The sequence below is a fragment of the Talpa occidentalis genome, unplaced genomic scaffold (genome assembly GCF_014898055.3).
Source record: "Talpa occidentalis isolate TD23 unplaced genomic scaffold, MPIMG_talOcc4v2.1 talOcc4.8, whole genome shotgun sequence".
Taxonomy (NCBI): domain Eukaryota; kingdom Metazoa; phylum Chordata; class Mammalia; order Eulipotyphla; family Talpidae; genus Talpa; species Talpa occidentalis.
In genome coordinates, this window is record NW_023605194.1 from 59,071,797 (window position 1) to 59,091,731 (window position 19,935).

The 19,935-nt window shown below is 34.4% G+C and overlaps 1 protein-coding gene across 3 annotated transcripts in view; it reads right to left on the minus strand.

Annotated features, from left to right (window-relative positions):
• The window catches only part of PRKG1 (protein kinase cGMP-dependent 1), a 1,331,556-nt gene that overhangs the window by 359,309 nt on the left and 952,312 nt on the right, over positions 1–19,935 (minus strand). For all 3 annotated transcript variants that reach the window (XM_054690463.1, XM_054690462.1, XM_054690464.1), the window contains one exon: positions 3,225–3,288. In XM_054690463.1, the coding sequence (XP_054546438.1) occupies positions 3,225–3,288 (64 nt within the window). The remainder of the gene's footprint in view (positions 1–3,224; positions 3,289–19,935) is intronic.

The window sequence follows — 19,935 nt, forward strand, 5'->3', positions numbered from 1 at the left end:
GACCTGCAGACTCAGGAAAAATGTTTACACTCCCTTAACCATCTATTATAGAAGAGTGAAAATTGAAAATATTACCTAGGTTGAGGGTTATATCCAGAAATAACTTTTCTATAAGAGAAGCCTACCCATATGGCAAGGCAAACATGTAATTACAGAGCATCTGCTCTTCATTCATGTGAGACCCCATCCTTGCTGCTTGAATCCCATTCTTCAGCTCAGGATATAACCCTCATCACCCCTACTGAAACGGGAATCCTCATTCCTTATGTAGAGACCCTGTGTGTACATAATTAAAATGACTTTTTTCTCTACTAATATGTCTGATGTTTTGATTTCTCAATCAGCCTGAGAAGAAACTAGAGGAGAACAGAAAAATTTCCTGGACACTCCTGTCTCTTTTGCCTATTTCAAGCCTTAATTTAACTCTACCTTGCCTGTTTGACTTAGATTTGAGATTGCTAATGTCAAGTAGGGCCTGAATGATGGCTGGCAATCAAGCTGTGTGTTTTCCTAATCCATTCACTCACCCATTTTTCTCATACTCTCTCCTCCATCCTCAGACCTCTACCCTTACCTCATTGTCTACTGACTTGCATTATAGGTCATGGAGAAAATACAGGACAGCAGAAAAGGTTCTCCACAGTTTCAAGCACCCCATCAACTCACCTAATTACTCAGGTACGTAGTAACTCTGCCTCACTGTTTCTTCAGATATCAGAGCCCCTTTCCCATTGTGATGATATTCAAGATGCTGCTTGTACAAACCTCCTCTTTCCCTCCTGCTTCTCTGTCTCCTGTGCTACAACAATTCTCTCCTACCCCTTCCTCCTCTTCCCACCTACCAACCCAATTCTCTCCTGGCCTTTTTCAACAAAACTCAAAAGCAAGCTTACTTGAAACACTTTCTTCTCTTCGATTTCAAGGCACAAAATTCTTTTAGTTATGCTTCTACTTTTATAAGCAGTAATATTTCCTCATCTCTTAAAGTGAAACTTTGAGATTCAGCCACTAAGACTTTTTTCTCTTTCCATTTTCTTTCCTTGATTCCCTTTGCGATCACTGACCCATTCTGCTATCTACCATCCACATGTATCTAATGCGTGATATTTTGTTTGTGATGAAACTTAGCAAAATGACATTTCATTAACTATGTTAAATGTTTGTGGTTTTGCATTTTTTCTCTCAGTACTATGTTTTTTAAATCCATTTGTGCTATTATTCCAATTGATGGCTGCTACCTGCTGCACAGTTCTGCCTAGTAGTCATCCACTTATGCTCCCCAGAGCAAACCCAGATGGTCAAGAGCTCCCAGTTATACAATATTACAATAAACCATCCACCTGCCAAAGACCCCTAAACTTCTGATTTTCCCTGAGTGTCTAAACTTTCCACCCCCAATGTCATCTCTCTATAGTCTTTTTTTTTTTAAGATATATTTTCATTTATACAAGAACTGGGGTACAGTCCAGATGTGCAGGAAGGTGAGAGGATTCACCAGAGACACAGCAGGGAACAGAACAGGCAGACTGATGAAATACACTGCTGAGGAGAGCAGCGGGCGAGACAGGAGAGGTCTGCTCACCATGTGGGTTGCTCCAAGGCCGGCGGGGATCAAACCGGCACTGCAGAGGCTGCGGACAGCTTCATAGTGCTGTGCTCAACCGCCTGTGCCACCAGGGAGGCCCTCATATCTCTATAGTTTTCTCTATTTCAGTGACTAACTCCATCCCCCCAGTTATACCTGCCAGAAATGTTAAACTCGTCCTTGACTTCTTTCTCATGCCACACATCTACTATAACAGAAAAGCTTTTGATCTCTAAGCTTCAAAATGCATTCAGAATCTATTTTTCAATTTCTTTTTAACAGAGTGAACAAACCACCACCATTTCTCTCTTGGATTATTGCAACACCTGACTTACTCATTTCTCAACATAGCAGCTACAGCTTTCTTATTAAAAAGTTAAGTCGCATAATTTCAGTGCTATGCTTAGAGTGAGCCATGGCCTTCATCTCACCAAGTAAAAGCCAAATTAATTATAATGATCTAAATGATCCTAAAAAATTTGCCTGTTCCTACTGTTGTCTTCTAACCCCTGACTTTAACCCTGTAACACTGATTCCCTGGCTATACCTGGCACTCCTCAGGCATAATCTTCCTGGAACCTTTTTATGAGCTCTTTCCTCAACTCCCACACTTTATCACCTCTTTATTCAATCAACAATTCTGGTTACAAGCACTAATCCCTGAATTCCACATGCCCTCATTACCCTGCATCGATTCTTCCCTTTAGCCTTTATCGCTATTGAATACATCATAGTCTCTTTCATAGTATTTAATCTTGATTTAACTCTTCCTTGTCTGTTTGACTTAGACTTGAGATTGCTAATGTCAAATCTTCTGTGTGACCACCACTGAAAAAATGTAAACTTCAAGAAAACATAGATTTATTTTTTGCTGTGTTTTTTCATTGCTAGATTCCCAGTGCCCAAGAGAGCCTGCAACTCAGTGGGAATTCAATAAATATTTGTAGAACAGATAAAACAATCAATATGAAGTATTATTTTAAGCACCCTGAAGAATAAAAGGGGAAATTAACACACCAGAAAGATTCAGGTAGGAAACACATTCCTAAACCATCCTTTGCCTGAAGACTAACCATTTACATCTCATTTCACTTCTGTTTACCTTATTAACTTTCCTTTGAAAAGTCCTTTAAAAGCTACTATTAAATAGTCTAATGAATATTGTTTTTCTTCTGCAAATTCATGGCTTCAAAGGAAAGGAAGCCAAGAGTAGACTTTCACATTAGGCATAAAATTATGTGCATAACATATACTATTATGCTAATAAAATGTACACCCAACTACTATTTTCTGTTGTAAATTTACTGTTCTGAAATTTCAGAGTGGTAGTTACTACAATTGTGCTTTACATTGACTGAAATAAGGGAGAAATATGTCATGTCCCATTCTTGGAAGTCAAAGTAACATTGTATATGCTGCAATGAAAAGTTTTCCTCTCTCTGTAGTTAAGTTGATTTGCACATTTCTAATTGTGTATAAATGTCGGATATGCTGAGCTGCTTTTTATTTGAAGCCAAATATACAGCTCATCCAAAAGCTTAAAAATATTTAAAAGGTCTCTGCAGTCTGTGATTCGTCATCACACAGCTGTGATGGGCTAGGTCTCATCTCAAAAAGTTCAAGGGCTAAACACAATTACCTCTTCAAGGACATCAGCAAGCTTACTAAGGATCTCTTCAGGAAGGCTCTGGAATGTCGGAACACTGAAAAACAAAACAGAATGATGCTGAAGGCAAGAACAGCAATTTACTTTCATTCAGCAGTGTATCTGAATAAAAATGCATAAGCATTTCATGGCAAAGAATCTGTGGATAAAGATCCAAGCAATAACTTAAGCATGATTTGATGACTTATAGGGAAGTCATGTTGTACTAGAAAGAACTTGGAGTTTTGACAGCACTGAGTTCACATCCCCCCTATGTTTAATTCTGTAATTTTGGATGCATCCACTCTACCGGGATAAAACCTTGTCAGTGTGCTGTTGCCAGATTCCTTCCAGTTCCAGCTCCCACCTACACATACACATACACATACACACACCCCCCATACATATGCACACACCCCTTTTGACAAGCCAACCCTTACTTGACCTTTGGTCACACCTTGATAGACCAATATAATCAGGTCTGCAAGCATTCATTCAACAATGTTGGAAAGCTTCTGGCACTTTCCAAGTCTTTCCCAACTAGTGAAGGTTCTCCTATTAAGACCATGTTTTGTCCTTTACTATAATAGTAATTAGATAATGAATCAAATATTTATTCCTAAGTCTCTTTCCTAGTAGAATTAAAATTCTACAAAATAGGAACTCTATCTGCCTTGTTCCTTATTCTCAGTGATTTCTGAAATAACAACTCAGGAGAATGTGTTGGATGAGCTATGAAAGCTTAGATGTGTGAATGTGTCCTAGAACTGTATAAGGATCAGAGCAGACAAGATAGAGAAAATAGCTAGACTCTGCACACACTAAAGTATGGCAGTTCTCTTCTTCTTATCCTGTTTTCTTATTTTGCCCCACTGGCAAGCAACTGAAAATACTGATGATCTTGAATTTACAAACCAATAAAATGTTTTATCTATGAAACAGTAAAAGGGAAAAAAAAAAACAACAACACAGATCAACATATAATTCTTGAAATGCCATTGAAAAAATCTAACCAGAAAGTGGAACCAAATTCTCATTTAATTATAGCTCAATGCTTGAATAGAGAAGACTATAAATGAGTGCATATACATTTAGGTAGCTGATATTTGACTTTAATAATTTGGGCTTGATTACCATGATGAAAGATGTCATAGGATACTCCTTCATATAAGCACAGATAGTTATAATTTGTCACTCTGATGACTTAGTGTAAAGCGTCCTGATAACATTCCCAGGGTTTTTCTTGCAGAGGTATAACAATTTACCAGGACCATCTGTTCCACCAGATTTACTGCTGTGGTCTTGGCCATGTGGATTTTAATTTCCACAAGGCAGTCTATTTCAGCAGCTGGATGGAACATATCACAGAGACAGAGAAAGACACAGCAAGCTGTTTCCAGGAGTTATGTAGGTTGAAAAATCTAGCCTCTTTTTGTTCTTTTATGAACTATATTTCAGTTTCTTCTGAAACATACAAATAATTAAAATGCTTTATCCCAGTGGATATTTATGGAACACACAAATTGAGTACAACTGAGTTTTTCTCATTTTAATATAATTGACTCCTTTAGACAGATCTATTATTTCTATGCCACACATTTAATTTCAATCTATACTTTGTCAATCCATACTACAAAATTCTCACTTTTTTGAGAGTTCTTACGCATGAGAAAATTAATATTTGCTCAACATATAGCAGACTAAATGAAAACAAAAAACATTAATTTTAAGAGGACATTTAATTTTTTTTTATTTTTCACTTTTCCAGATTTGTGAGGTCTCATTGACAAAATTGTAAAAATACTTTGAGCATACATCAAAATGCCTTGGTATCTGTATAAAATATGAAAGGATTCTTCCAATGTAGTTAATTAACACATCCACTACCTTATTGATTTCTTTTGTGTATGTGTGAGTACAGGACAGTTCTACTCTTTCAGCACATTACAACTATACAATACAGTTTTATCAATTATAGTCACTGTGTTTTACTCTAGTCCTCAGAGTTTATTTAACTTAGAGTTGAAAGTTTGAAACCTTTCACCAGCCTCTCCCCATTCTCTAGCATACCCCCTGGCGCTTGCCAAGAACTTTTCCACAATTGTTTCTATGAGTTTGACCTTTTATTTATACTCCACATTTAAGTGGTACCATACAATTTTATCTTTCTTCATCTGGTTCAGTTAATATAACAATGCCTTTGAGGTCCATATAAATTGTCTCAAAAGAAGGGTTTCTTCATTCCCATGACTGGGTAACATTCTATTTTATATGTACATATATGTGTATATGCACATGTCATGTATGTGTGTGTTTATGTGCATTTACAAATTAAATGTTTATATAAACACATACAACATACATCATGATTTTTTAGAATTTTAAATGCATCAAAACATTCAGCAGCATTTATTACTGATAAAAATTAAAGATAATTTTTAGAAGAAACACTAAAAACTAGCAATAACAAATGAATCACTCCTAGATTTAACATAATGGAAATCAGTTAACAGAAAAATAAGTGACTTCATTAAATTACTCTAAAAACACTTTTGTAGCCATCTTTAATATTCCAATATTTCCATTTCTCCAAATAATAGATAAGCTCTCTCATGTAATTAACTTTGTTTCTAAGAATTACAGGTCCACTAATAGCTTGTAATACCAAGAAAAAAACAATTGAGGATGTTCATAATTTGAAATTGCAACCATGAAATATGCTTGCTGAATACTCGTAAATGCATCAAAAGACATTAATTTAGATTCCACTAATCTGGACATAATAAATCACTAATAATCCAAGATAAAGATGTCTGTAATTTGGAAAAGTTAAGAAAAAATAATTATAAGGTCAAACTTTGAAAAATATTTAACTTCTAGAAAAGAATATGTTCATATAAATAAATTACGATTTGTTATAACAATTTACTTGCTAATTAAAAATAATTATTGCCGATCCATTTAAACATTTCAGTCCCCTAAGAACTTAAAAAAAGACCTAAAGTTACAAGTGAACTAGCATAAAATAGTGATGATTTCATGTACAAAGCTTTTCTACCGAACTTTCTAATTAAATGAAGTGAGGACTTGGAATGTGTGGAATGACAATAACAGACAATGAGATCTGATGCTTTCTTTTTGGTAGGTACTGGGCTAAATATTTTATAGATAATATAAACTTTATTTTTACAACCTTATCAAATAACCACTGTTTTTTGTCACTCATTTTGCTTATAAGAGAACCAGGAATCTGAGAGTTTGCCTAAGGTCATACCACTCTCATGGGTGAAGAAAAGATGAAAAGTCTGCAGCTAATCCTTTCCTCACTAAGTCACAGACTCCACAGTAAAAGGACAAAAGGCACCTTGGTAAAACTCAAGTAGTACTACATTTCTTTGGATGATTTAGAATTAATCAATTATGTTAATAACATTTGATATAGTGATTTTACTAACCAATTTACTATGAAAAATGTTTAGATGAATGGCCAAAAGAATAATTTAACCATCCCCTCTATCTCTACCAGCTAGATTTGAACTGCTGACTTTGTGTCATCTTTTCTTTCTTTGAAAACTTAAATTTTCTGTGGATAAATATAAATTATTTTACTGAATCAACAACTGATGGTGATTTAGGTGGAATGCAAAAGAAATGAAGCAAAAGTTACGAAAAATAGAATGATGCTTTATTTTCACTCCCAGATTCTATTTACATTTCTTGTATATATTCTCAGAATATGTCTGTATCTTTATAGTTTTAGATACATATGCATATATGCATGTACATTCAAGAAATTCTCAAAGATCTTCATAATACTTCAATAAACTTAATGTTGTATTCTTTTCACACGTGTGCAAGTCACATTACGCTTTTCTGATCCTAAATATAAAAGAGCTGGATAGTTCCTTCTCATGATCTTTGAATGCCACAGGGATCTCCCTGTAGATCACCTTTTGCAAAAAGTCCAATGTTTCTGTTCTCAGTCTGCTTATTTCTAAATACTCTAAGCCCCATACTTATATTTTATTTAACATCCCTTTGTGCATTTCCAAAGCTACATGGACATGTCCTAGTAGTCAGTAAATGGTTCACCCCCTTCATTCTGCACTTATTAGAACAAAAGAGTCACAGATTCTCTTCTATCTTCTTCCTCACCTTTCACTGTTTAGGAAGGGAAATGTAGATAATATGGAGTTTTAAACAATAAGAAAAATTATGGTCTCTGCAGAAAGCAGAATGGGTTAGTTTTAAGAATTCGGATGAAATATTAAAATTTATTTTAATCAGTTTCAAACCAAGGTACATATTGTTAAACTTGCATGTGGAAAAATAACAATCACCTGTAAAATACTTCTAAAGCATACTGAAGCACAATTGCTGTCTCAAGGAAAATTACTAGTGTAATTGTTGGTGTTAAAAGCTGAATTTGTCATTTTTTTCCATGGAATATCATTTTTTACTTGGGAATGACCAACACACTATAGTCACTCAGGCAAGTAATTTGTCAATTTTTTGTAAAAGAACAAAATAAACTTGATACTTCAAGGAAAACAGCAGGCAATATTTGTTGATAATAAAAAATGTAAACATTCAATTAAAAATTAAAATGTCAGAAGACTTATCTACTACTGTGGGTTTAACAGCTTTCCAATACTTAAAGATTTTCTGAGGAGATAACTGGTGACATGTTAATATTAACAAATGTGTTTTTTTTTATATTGGAAATCCTGCAAAACTCAGTGAACCAGTATTTTCCAGTTGGCCAATGAATTACATTACAAAACCAAGCATGGGAAAATATCATTCAAAGTATGAGATGGACCAACAGGTTTTACTGAATAAAATACGAAAAATTCATTCATATGGTTTCAGATTTAATATTGCATCTCAGCTTTCAAAACTGCCATGTTTGGGATTATGGTAGTATAGCACTAAGAATGTCCACAGTCATGTAAAAAGGCCTTTAGTTACTTCCCTCTTTCCCTACTGTAGATTTCTCTGTATATCATCTTTGGCATGTGATTCTGACTTCATGTTCTTCAACCAAAAAACAGAAATTTAGCAGATTTAATACCTAAACATACATGAGAATCTGCTATCTGCTACTAAGCCAGAAACTGACAGATTTGCAAAAACATAAACTCAAGCTTCTCTTTTCACTAGATATCTGTTTGGAAAATATAATTTTCATTAAAAAGCTCTTGAGTCAATATGCAATATGTTTGCTTTTGTGTTTTTCAAGTGATTTCACAAACATTTTCAATTATCCTTATTTTTAACTACTAATAGTCAATAATTTTATATAAGCTGCATATGTTAGAGATCCACTGACTTATGACGATTTAAAGTGATATATTATATACAAATACCTGATAGTCTCACTCATAGTAGGAATTTAGAAAACCTAAATAAGGGACCAGGAAAAAAACTAACTATAATAAAGTAAAAATCAAAATCAACAAGCAACTATAAACCAGAGACACACTATGGGGGGGGAGGGCGGGAGAGAAGGGAGTAGGACAAAAACAAGGATGGTGGGAATTGTATGGGGACTATAACCAAGATGAAAATGCACACATTGTGCAAAAATAAAAAATGATGTAAAAAATATATAAAATAAAATTTTAAAGTGATATTATAAAGCAAAAGTGAACTTTTTGACTACAAAAACAAAAAAAGCAGTTACCAGAAGTAAAGAAGGTAAACAGGTAAATAAATCAAGTAAAAGGATTAAACCACAGTAATGCATAGAAACTAGAATTCTAGTGGTGGACATAAGGTTATAAATACAAGTGTGGTTTAAAGGTTATATACCTGAAACCTACATAATATTATAAATCACTATTATTTCAATTAACAAAAGGAAAACATTTCAATATTATTATGATTTGTGTTTCATTTAGTGAGGTTATTTTTCATATTTATTGATCAGTAAAATGTACTTCTCTGCATAAAATGATAAGCTGATGAAAAGCTACAAAACATGGACTAGTTAAAAGATACTATTACAAAAAAATAAAAATATGTATACCATAAGATAACTGATTTTATTAAAAACCCTGACAATTATGCATAGAGAAGCAATGTATGAAAACATCAAAAGGTTAATGAAGATTGTGTTAATGTTGGCTGAGTCAATCTTCTATTATTCAAATTTTTCTATTTTGTAACCGTATTCTCATAATAATAAAAATATAAAGTGCACAATTATATTTACAACTAACTAATATAAATCATTATTTATTAATATTATTTAATACATTAATATAAACTATATTTAATAATATATTTTGATAAATATTAAATCATAATATTTAATAAAAATATTATGATTTCCTTATTTATTCCTTAAAATTTAGTGAGTATTTACTCATTGGCATATGTTGCTGTAGGAGTTTAGGATTCATGGACAAACAAAAACAAAGATCCTGCCTATAGATCAGGGAAATGTAAAATATATAAACTTTTCATATATTATATATACATATATATAGTATATCATGTAGCACATTATACTAAAATATACTTTATCATATATATATTACATGGCAAAACAGGAAATAGAATATCACATTATAAAAAGAAGAACAGGATAACAGAAATTATAATGATAGGAGGGACAAGTTTTATAGTTCCAGAATGTCCTTACTGAGATGGTAAGATATCATCAAAATCAGAGAGGAGAAAAAGACTGGAAAGTTAAGAGTACCAGATGGAAGGAATAGGGGAGAAAAAGGGTTTCTGGATTACAGAAGCAGCAATGTGGTCAAGGTATCTAGAGTTTAGTTAGTTCAAAGAGAGTTTAGAAAAGTGGTAGACTTTCAGAGGTATGGGGTAGGGGACATCACAAGGGGGCTGGAAGACCTTTGTAAGACTTGACTAATGGAAGTGAAATGTGAAGACATTTTTTACCTGAGGTGTGGCAAGATATGATTTATATATTAAAGAGATCCCTCCGCCAACTCTGAAAAATAAATTGTAAATGGGCAACAGTAATAGCTGATAAACCAGATTAGAATTTAAATCTACTGTATGAGAGACAGTGGGCAGTTGGAAAGAGTAGAAGCAATGGAGATGGTAAGAAGCAACTGAGCTCTGCTATATTTGAAAGTATTCAACGGAAGATCATGACTTCTTGGTAGACTCCATGGACAGGGGATGAGAAAGAGAGAGAGAGACAAGTATCACTCTTTACAGTTGGAAGAAACCTATAAAAACAGTTTAAATTTTTTTCATACTGAACAAGTATTGTTATTTTTTTAATCAATGCAAAAGGTTTCATTTTATCAGAAGGTTTTAGTTTTTAAAGACAATCAGAGTAATTAGAAATACTTATAAATATGTAGCCCCATATTTATAAGCCAAGATATATCACTTGGCAAAAATGAAATTGGGCAACAGTTCAACATGTTCACTGCCCAGAGCAGGGTATGCAGAGTTACATTAATTATTTTTGGGTAGCACTTGGAAAACAATAGCCTTTTTATTCTGTCATAAGAAAAACAACTTTTATTTTTTATCAAGTTTACTGCCAAGAACATTGACAATTACTATTTATTTCTGAATCATTGGCTTCCTAGCTCATACCAATTGAATGTAATCTGAAATCTCTGACTTACCAAAGAAATTGATTTTTACTGATAAAGCATTAAAATATGGATCCTTCTTAACATCTAATTCTATCAACACTTGATTCTCATCACACAGTGACTCCAACTCTTCAATAGCTGCCTGTTATCTCACTGGATTCTGAGAATTAGAAACAAAATTGCCTATAAAAATATTTTAGACAAAAAACCAAACAATTATAGAGACATGAAGTATAATTTTATCATCTATGTGATAAAATTTAAATGCCTTATCCTAGGAGACTGTGCAGTCATTAAGTATATGGGCTTCATAACGAAAAGATAATCAGGTTGAAATAGGCTGTGATACTAATTATTTACTATTTCTTTGGCAAGAATTTAACCTCTCTAGGTCTCAGTCGCCTTACCTTAAAAAGAAGGGACAGGTAATCCCACTTGTTGGATAGCTTTATGGTGATATAAGTAAAATAATGGACATAAAGTATTAAGATTGGCACATGGTAAGTGCTAAATTAACACTAGAAATACATTAGTACAATTTTTGGTACTAATGTTACAGTTTAAGAACTTTAATAATCAAAATAAAATTTCTAAGATGTCACATATGACACATCTTGTGTCAATGAAGACACAAGAATGTTCAAAATATCTCGTCATCACTTTAAATCAAGCAATATTTGATTTGGAGTATCAACCCTTCTTTTACAAGTAGATATTTAAAATCACTCATCTCCCTCCTCTCGAAGTCACAAAAGACCCTCAAAGTTCAATGTCTCTCTACTTTCATGCCCACAGAGCAGGAAGGGAACATTTGGTCAAGCTGAGAATGCTGGTGCTGCCAGCCAGGCAAGTGCATGCAGAGAACCCATTTTTAGAGAAATATTTCCAAGGTTGTCTTCTTTCTCATTTTGATTCCAGAGACTCTTTGCAATCACCTTTACAATAAATTTTTAAATAAACAGAAATTTATTTAAAAGCTTCTATAAACTTCTAGTATTAACCAAAAAAAAAAAAAAAGTCTCTGAAATCAAGAAATGCAAAGAGCCTGCCAACCTATTTGGAAAAGGAGATATGGGATAAAATAATGAAATTCTTTCAATAATTTATATTGAATTAACAGTCCTCCAGATCCCTCCCTAACATTTGCAGAGGCCTGATTCCTGTGCAATCAAGCACCATAACCACAAACATATCCTCTCTATAAACAGACACCTTTTGGTCAACACTGAGACACAGATTGGGTAATATGGCTAGGTAGAAAAAAAGTGGATTTGGGAAGAAGTCAGTGCAGACTCTGGAAATAAAATCAGGACTATTTGACTGGAAATTCCCTGATCTTGACATGTAGGCTAAAGAAGGTCAGGACATATCTGTTTATTCCTCATCAAAAGGAAGGACACTGCTAGGATAATTTTTCAGGAGAGCCTTCTAAAGTAAAGGGTTTTGAGATTGAAGCCATTAGCTATTCCATTCCTACTGAATGTTATAGTCAAACATTGTTTTGCCCTACACAGGTCATAAAATCCATGCCTTTTCAGATGTAAGCTCATACTTCTCTTTATTCATTCCATAAGTCTTCATTCAAATGATTAATAATGGTATAAAATTTAACAATATTCTAATTTAAAAAAAAAAAAACATGTAACCACTGTTCCTACAACTGCCATTTAGACAAAAGGTATATTCTCATTAATTAGGTATCTTTCCTACCATTGTAACTATGGGTGGTATGTTTAAGAGGTAAGCAAATAACTTCATCTCAGTGACTCATTATCAAGTGTGATGTCAAAGAACATACTTCCTGTGTTTTCTAAGAGTTTTACACTTTCCGGTCATATGTTCATATATTTTGATCTAATTTTTGTACACAGTGTAAGAGAGGGAACAAGTTTCATTTTTCTGTGTGCGGCTCTGTAGTTTTCCCAACATCATTTATTGATGATATCATCTTCCCCATTTTGGGGGAGTTCCTTTGTGGTAAATTAATTGGCCGTATATGCATTGGTTTATTTCTGGACTCTCTATTCTCCTCCAAAGATCCTTGTATCCATTTTTTATGTGAATACCATGCTGCTTTGATTATTACAGCTTTGTAATATATGTCAAAACTAGGCAATGCAGGGCCTCCCCTGGTGGCACAGCGGTTGAGCGCTGGGTTGCGAGGCTGCCTGCAGCCTCTGCAGCACCAGTTTGATCCCCGGCCACCAGCGAGGGTCCCACCAAAAAAAAAAAAAAAAAAAACTAGGCAATGCAATGCCTCCAGCTTTATGCTTTGTCAAGATTGTTTAACTATTTTGTGATCCCAAACACATTTTAGGGTTGACTTTTTTCAATTCCTTTTTAAAATGTCATTGAATTTTTCTGCCAATAGAGTTTTACTTCTTTCTGATTTGGATATCTTTTATTTCTTGTCTGAATGCTCTGAACAATACTTCTTGTTGAATAAAAGAGGTAAAATTGGGACTCTTGTCTTGTTCCTGATCTTATTAAAAAAAAAAAAAACCTTGCAGCTTTTCACTAATAAGTAGGATATTAGAAGTGGGATTGTCATATGGCCTTTATAATGGTGACGTATGCTCCCAGTATACCCAATTGGATAAGAATTTTTGTAATATATGGAAGATGAATTTTGTTAAATGCTATTTTTGCCTCTCAAGATGATCATATGATTTTTATTCTTCATTTTGTTACTATGTTGTATCACACTGATTGATTTCATATGGTGAACCATCCTTGCATCCTTACATGATATGTAATACTTGTAATGTATTACTGAATTCAGTTAATATTTTGTTGAGAATTTTTGTGCCTGGGTTCATCAGGGAGATAGAAGAGTAATTCTCTTTTCCTGTAGTACCGTCATCTTGTTTTGGTATGAGAGTAATGCTGGCCTCATAAGTTTAGAAGCAGTAACACTTGTAATATCCCACTTTGCTGCTGCACAAAGGTACCTGCATGGGGCATGAATGGAGGCTGAAACTTCACTCATCCACTCTTTACATGTCACCTACTTTATCCTGGCCAGGGTACCTTTTTTTATGGCAACCCTGGTCTGTGCAAAGGATCTTTTGCTTCTAATTTTTCAGAAACAACAGGAATATTTTGAGGCTATTTACTCAAGATTAAGTCAGAAAATGAAGTTATTTATTGACTGATAAGGCCTTTTTTAAAAAAAATTGAAGGGCTACTTTCAAAAACAGGACAAAAGATACTGGGGCATCTTGTCAAAATGACCATGAGGAGGTGAGGTACTAATGACCCACTTTATTAAATTACCTCTGAAATGCTATCTAGCATCTGTTTAACTCTGTGGCTTATCCAGAAGGTTGCAATATTCCTGTACACTATATTTCTTAAAATAGCCTATGCCAGAGCACCTGTTAAAATTTAAAAAAGGAGGCCTCCCTGGTGGCACAGGGGTAAAGTCTCAGTGCTATCGACCTATCTCCAGCCCCTGCAGCATGAGTTTGATCCCTACCCAGGGAGCTAACCCACATGGCACAGCAGACCTCTCCTGTCTTGCCCGCTGCTTCCCTCTACAGTGTATTTCAATAGATCCATCCATTAGGCTCCCTACTCTGTCTCTGGTGAATCCTCACCCCCTGCACCTCTGGCCTACACCCCAGTTCTTGTATGCATAAATAAAAATAAATATTTAAAAAAGGAACAGATCACATTTTAAGGATTTTATACTATATTAATGCTTATCAGCCTTAAGTTTCTGTGCAGATTTTCTACCCCATCTTTTGAACCTTAGGAGGGCTTTGTCTCTGCACCATAGACAATAGCTTCTTTACCACACTGTTTCTCCTCGGGGCTCCACCTGGGCAGGATGTATATTTATTGTGCAAGGATATCCTGCGCAGAACCATCAGCATCTCTCACTTCTACCCAAGAAATACCGGGGTACACTTGGTTATTGTGGCAAGTAAACATCCCCCGGGGTGATAGTAACCAAGGTTCAGAAACACTCTATAATTTCCCAATTCACTAAGTGAGCTAACTACTTGCTCTGCCTAAAAGCTCAACACCCTTGATAACTTAATACTTGCTCAAGCATCGATTTCCAGGGGCTAGATGCTGCTGCCCAGTAACTTCAACACTGAAGAACCATTTAAAACTCCTTCTGGAACCTACAGCTAAACACAAAGATAGAAAAACCAGATCTAGGATTCTTCATCTTTTGTATATGGCTGTTTCCAAAGATACTCTTTTCCAAACCATATTTTTTAAATATATTCACAGGCACTCCAAACCAAAGGGGGGAAAAAAGTTTCCAGTTTTCCATGGACAACTAAGGAGACTGTGAAATATAGAAATTAAAAGTTTTCTTTATTCTAGGATTTTTCAGCGCCTTTGTTTTGTAAGAAACCATTGAGAAAACTAACTGGAGGAGGAAAAGAGATAGTATTTTTTTCAAATTTACTCAACAAGGTAACCACTTTATTCGGGAATGTTTATTAAGTTATTAAGGAACTAGTTTCATGCTGCATGATTTAAAATCATTGATTTATATTAAGATGACAAAATTCATAATAATTTGTATGCTTAAGATGGAATAGACTTCAGCATGGCCTCCTTGTGAATTGGTACATAAATTTAAGATGAAGTCCAGCCAATCCTGATTATCTACCTAATCTCCCTCCTCTCTTTACACCCTCATGCTAGACTATGCAGAGACACATCTACAAAAGCAGAGTCCAGGTACATTTCATCTGTGCTCCTGAAGTATTCTGTCATGAATATTATTGTATTGCACTGTCAGTTTATTTATTGCCTTACCTTAGATCTGCAAACTATGGTCACTGCTCATTTTCATAAATCCAATTTTCATGGAAGATAGCCATGCTCACCAATTTAGATATTGTCTATAGATGCTTCACAGTACAATGGCACACTTGAGGAATTACAACAAATTTAAATATTTACCACCAGGCTCTTTATATATTTTTCCATGCTTATTTTTATTTATTTATTTATTTTATTATTTTTTTTAAATAATAAATTTTATTTTTATATTCCCCATACAATTGCAACCCCCCCTTTCTGATCCCAATCCCTCCCCTTCTGCCCCCCACCCCCCAAAAAGTGTCTCTGGTTCCTAGTTTTTTGTTGATTCTGATTTTCACTTTCTTATAGTTATTCATTTTCCTGGTCCCTTATTTAAGTTTTCTAGATTCCTGCTATGAGTGAGACCATCCGGTATTTTTCTTTTTGGCTTATTTCGCTGAGCATGATCCCTTCCAGCGCCATCCATGTTGCTGCAAATTGCATAAGCTTATCTTTTTTGAATGCTGAGTAATATTCCATGGTGTATATGTACCACATCTTCTTGATCCAGTCATCTATTTTTGGGCATTTGGGTTGTTTCCAAAGCTTAGCTATTGTAAACAGTGCTGCTATAAACATAGGGGTGCAGGTGTTCTTTGGAATTGATGTTTCTGTGTCCTTTGGGTAAATACCTAGGAGTGGAATTGCTGGATCATATGGAAGCTCTATGTTTAGTAGGTCCAGAAATCTCCACACAGCTCTCCATAGTGGTTGGACCAGTTTGCACTCCCACCAACAGTGCAGAAGAGTTCCTTTTTCTCCACACCCTCGCCAACATTTGTTGTTGCTAGTTTTTTTAATATGTGCCATTCTCACTGGTGTAAGATGGTATCTCATGGTAGTTTTGATTTGCATTTCCCTGATGACAAGTGATGTTAAACATTTTTTCATATGCCTGTTGGCCATTTGCATTTCCTCTTCGGAGAAGTTTCTTTTTAGCTCTTCTGCCCATTTTTTGACTGGATTATTTTCTTTGTTGTTGTTGAGTCTCATCAGCTCTTTGCAGATTTTTGCGATCAGTCCTTTATCATTAGTGTTGGGTGCAAAAATGTTCTCCCAGTTACCACCAGGCTCTTTAGGGGAAGTTTGCCAACTCCTGCCCTAATCTTTAGTCTCTTAAGGTGAAGTACTGTATCCAATTCCTTCAATTTAATGCCCGGGAAATGACAGATGCTCAAAGTTTGTTGAATGAAAAAAATGTTTTACCTTTCAAAATGAGTCCAAGAACATCTGATCTTAAGGTAACTGTTTTAATAATATGTGAGGGATGGGAATATTCAGCTCAGGTCACAGTGTCAAAGATCTCATTCAGTGTTCAAATTGCTTTTGTTTTACATTGACTTGGTTATATAGAGTCAAACAAATATAATAAATGAAAGCCCTCCTGTAGAACAATATCATCTAAAGATATAATAGAATTCAAAGGTCACTCTATAAAGTTTTTTATATATTATCTCTTGATGTGAATCCTTTTCCTACAATATCATTTTGAATCTTTCAAATATGAGCCGTCTAAGTTTTCTTTGGGAAATAATTTCTGAATACAATTGGTTAATAAGGATCTTTTCCTGTACTGTCATCAAAATTGTCTTTTGCTTTATTTCATCCTATTACTCCTGTCCATTCTTGACCAAGAGATTTTCATTTGTGATATTTTTTTAAATATTTATTTTTTATTTATTTGTACAAGCACTGGGTACAGTCAGAAGCACAGGAGGGTGAGAGAATTCACCAGAGCCAGAGTGGGGAACAGAACAGGCAGACAGACAAAGTACACTGCTGAGGGGAGCAGCGGGCAGCAGGAGAGGTCTGCGTACCATGTGGGACCCTCACAGGTGGCCAGGGATCGAACTGGCGCTGCAGAGGCTGTGGGCAGCTTCGCAGCTCAGCGCTCAACCACTGCGCTACCAAGGGAGGCCCCTTTTGTGATTTTACAGTAAAATTTCAGAAAGCATAAAATGTAGAAAATAATTTCCCAAGTTCAAAAATAAAAAAAAAATTATTGGAATCCGTGATAGAGTAGTTTTGCTATCAGTGCTCAAGAGAGTACAGGAAGGGCCTCCCCGGTGGCGCAGCGGTTGAGCGCTGGGTTGCGAGGCTGCCCGCGGCCTCTGCGGCGCCGGTTCGATTCCAGGCTGCTCCCCAGCCACCGGAGGAGGCAGACCTCTCCTGCCGCCCGCTGCTCCCCTCAGCAGTGTGCTTCGGTCCTTCTGCCTGCTCTGCTCCCTGCTCTGGCTTTGGTGAATTCTTTCACCCTCCCGCGCTTCTGACTGTACCCAGTGCATGTATAAACAAAACAAACGAACAAATAAATAAATAAATAAATAAAACATGCCTCTATAAAAGAAAAAAAAATTTTAAAAAAAAGAGAGTACATGAAGCCATCAAATTCCTACTTTTATTAGGTTTGTATAAATTATAAATTAAGTTTACATAACAGCAGATGATAGGTCTAGGCTTAAATGAGAACAAATAAGATAACCTATGTTAAATCCCTGTTAGTATAACACAGAAAAAGCACCTAGTATCTATTTACTATTAGTGATTATCATCACTCATATTTTAAAAGATTTCATATGTATCCTGGTTAATAGTGGGATTTACAGCCCATGATGTAAAGAAATAGTCTACACGATACTCAGTCTCACCCATGGCCTTAGACATCCAGGTAAAGCTACATCTCAGCACTAGCATAGATGCACTCATTTTAAGTCATGCGTTACACAGAGTAATCAAACACAGAAAACAACTAGGTGAATTTTCTGTCATTACACTATTTTATACAAAAGATTACAAAATGTCCAGCAATGGTGGTCCTCATGAAAAAGAGCATGATAAATTTATCAAAAGACCATCCTTTTGCTTTAAAAATTAAAAGATTCTAAGTTTTGTGAAACTGAATCATGAAATATCTTAACAAAGTAGTGATTTTAATGGCAACAATAAAAATAATTCTATTTATTTATTAAGCATTTGTATGTCAAGGGTTTTTCCTGGTTATTTTAATAGTAATAACAACCATCAATAACATCTATTCAGCACTTGCTATATTCATGTAATTTAACCTATAGGACTTACCTTCTATAAAAGGTATTTAATAAAATTCATATAGTAATATATGTCCCTTTGATTGTCATATGCATTAATTTTCAGGCAACCTAATAACATACTTTAGTTTTAAATTGATGCACATTTCCTAGATGTACTATATCTAACAGAACACTATGTAGATGATTCTGCATTCAAGCAACAGACTATATAATCTGACAAATTAATTTATCTAGGATAGATGGACATGATGATGGGTTAGTATATTTTCAGATTTTATTTTGACTTCTGAGGACAAATATCATAAACCAAAGAAGTAGCTTGGAAAGGACATGTGAAAATTAGAACAGATTAATACGAAAGATAAATACAGTATTAAATAGATGACTATGAATCTGTCAGGGCCTGAAAAAATAATAAACAGAGTATTAAGCATGTAAAATAATCTATTATATGATTAAGTCACCATTATTTTATCATCTTAAAGTACTTAATTTTCATTCAGCTGTTGCAAATTTTAATGATCATTAAAAATGCATACACACATATAGGTATGTGTATATATATACATATATATAAGGACATATATACACACAAAATGGGGCAAAATGAGGATACATGTATATGTATGTATGTATATATATATATATATATATATATATATATATATATGAGTTTCCAGTCATGAAAGTGCCCAATCAGAACTACAGTAAAAACATATTCTCTAAGCCCATGCAACTCAGAGTAGAAATTATATCCCATAAATCCATGGAACCTTAAAATGTTTGCAGAAAATTAAAAAACAAATTTGTAGTAATTTGCAGGAAACTTTGCCCAATCTGAAGAGAAAATACATGGTAAAGCAATTTAATCTCAGGTTGCTAAAAAATCTGCCATTAAATAACTGAGTAGGCAAGTCACAATTCTGTTGGCTTCACTTTTCTTGTTAGTAATATTGTTAATAACAACTATCTATGAGTTGTTTTGTGATTGGTGCTATTATCTGTTCTTTATGTATATGAACTCATTTTAAATGTTTTACATATATAATTCTTATAAAAATTCAATTACTGAGTTACATGTAAAACAACTATATTATTATCCTCTCCATTTTACAGATGAGAAGAGTACATAATAGAGTTGAAAAGAAACTTCAAGATTACATAGCTTGTCTCTTCTAAATGATATACAGTATTATAAACCAATGTCACCTAATTCTAAAAAAAAAAATTCATTTG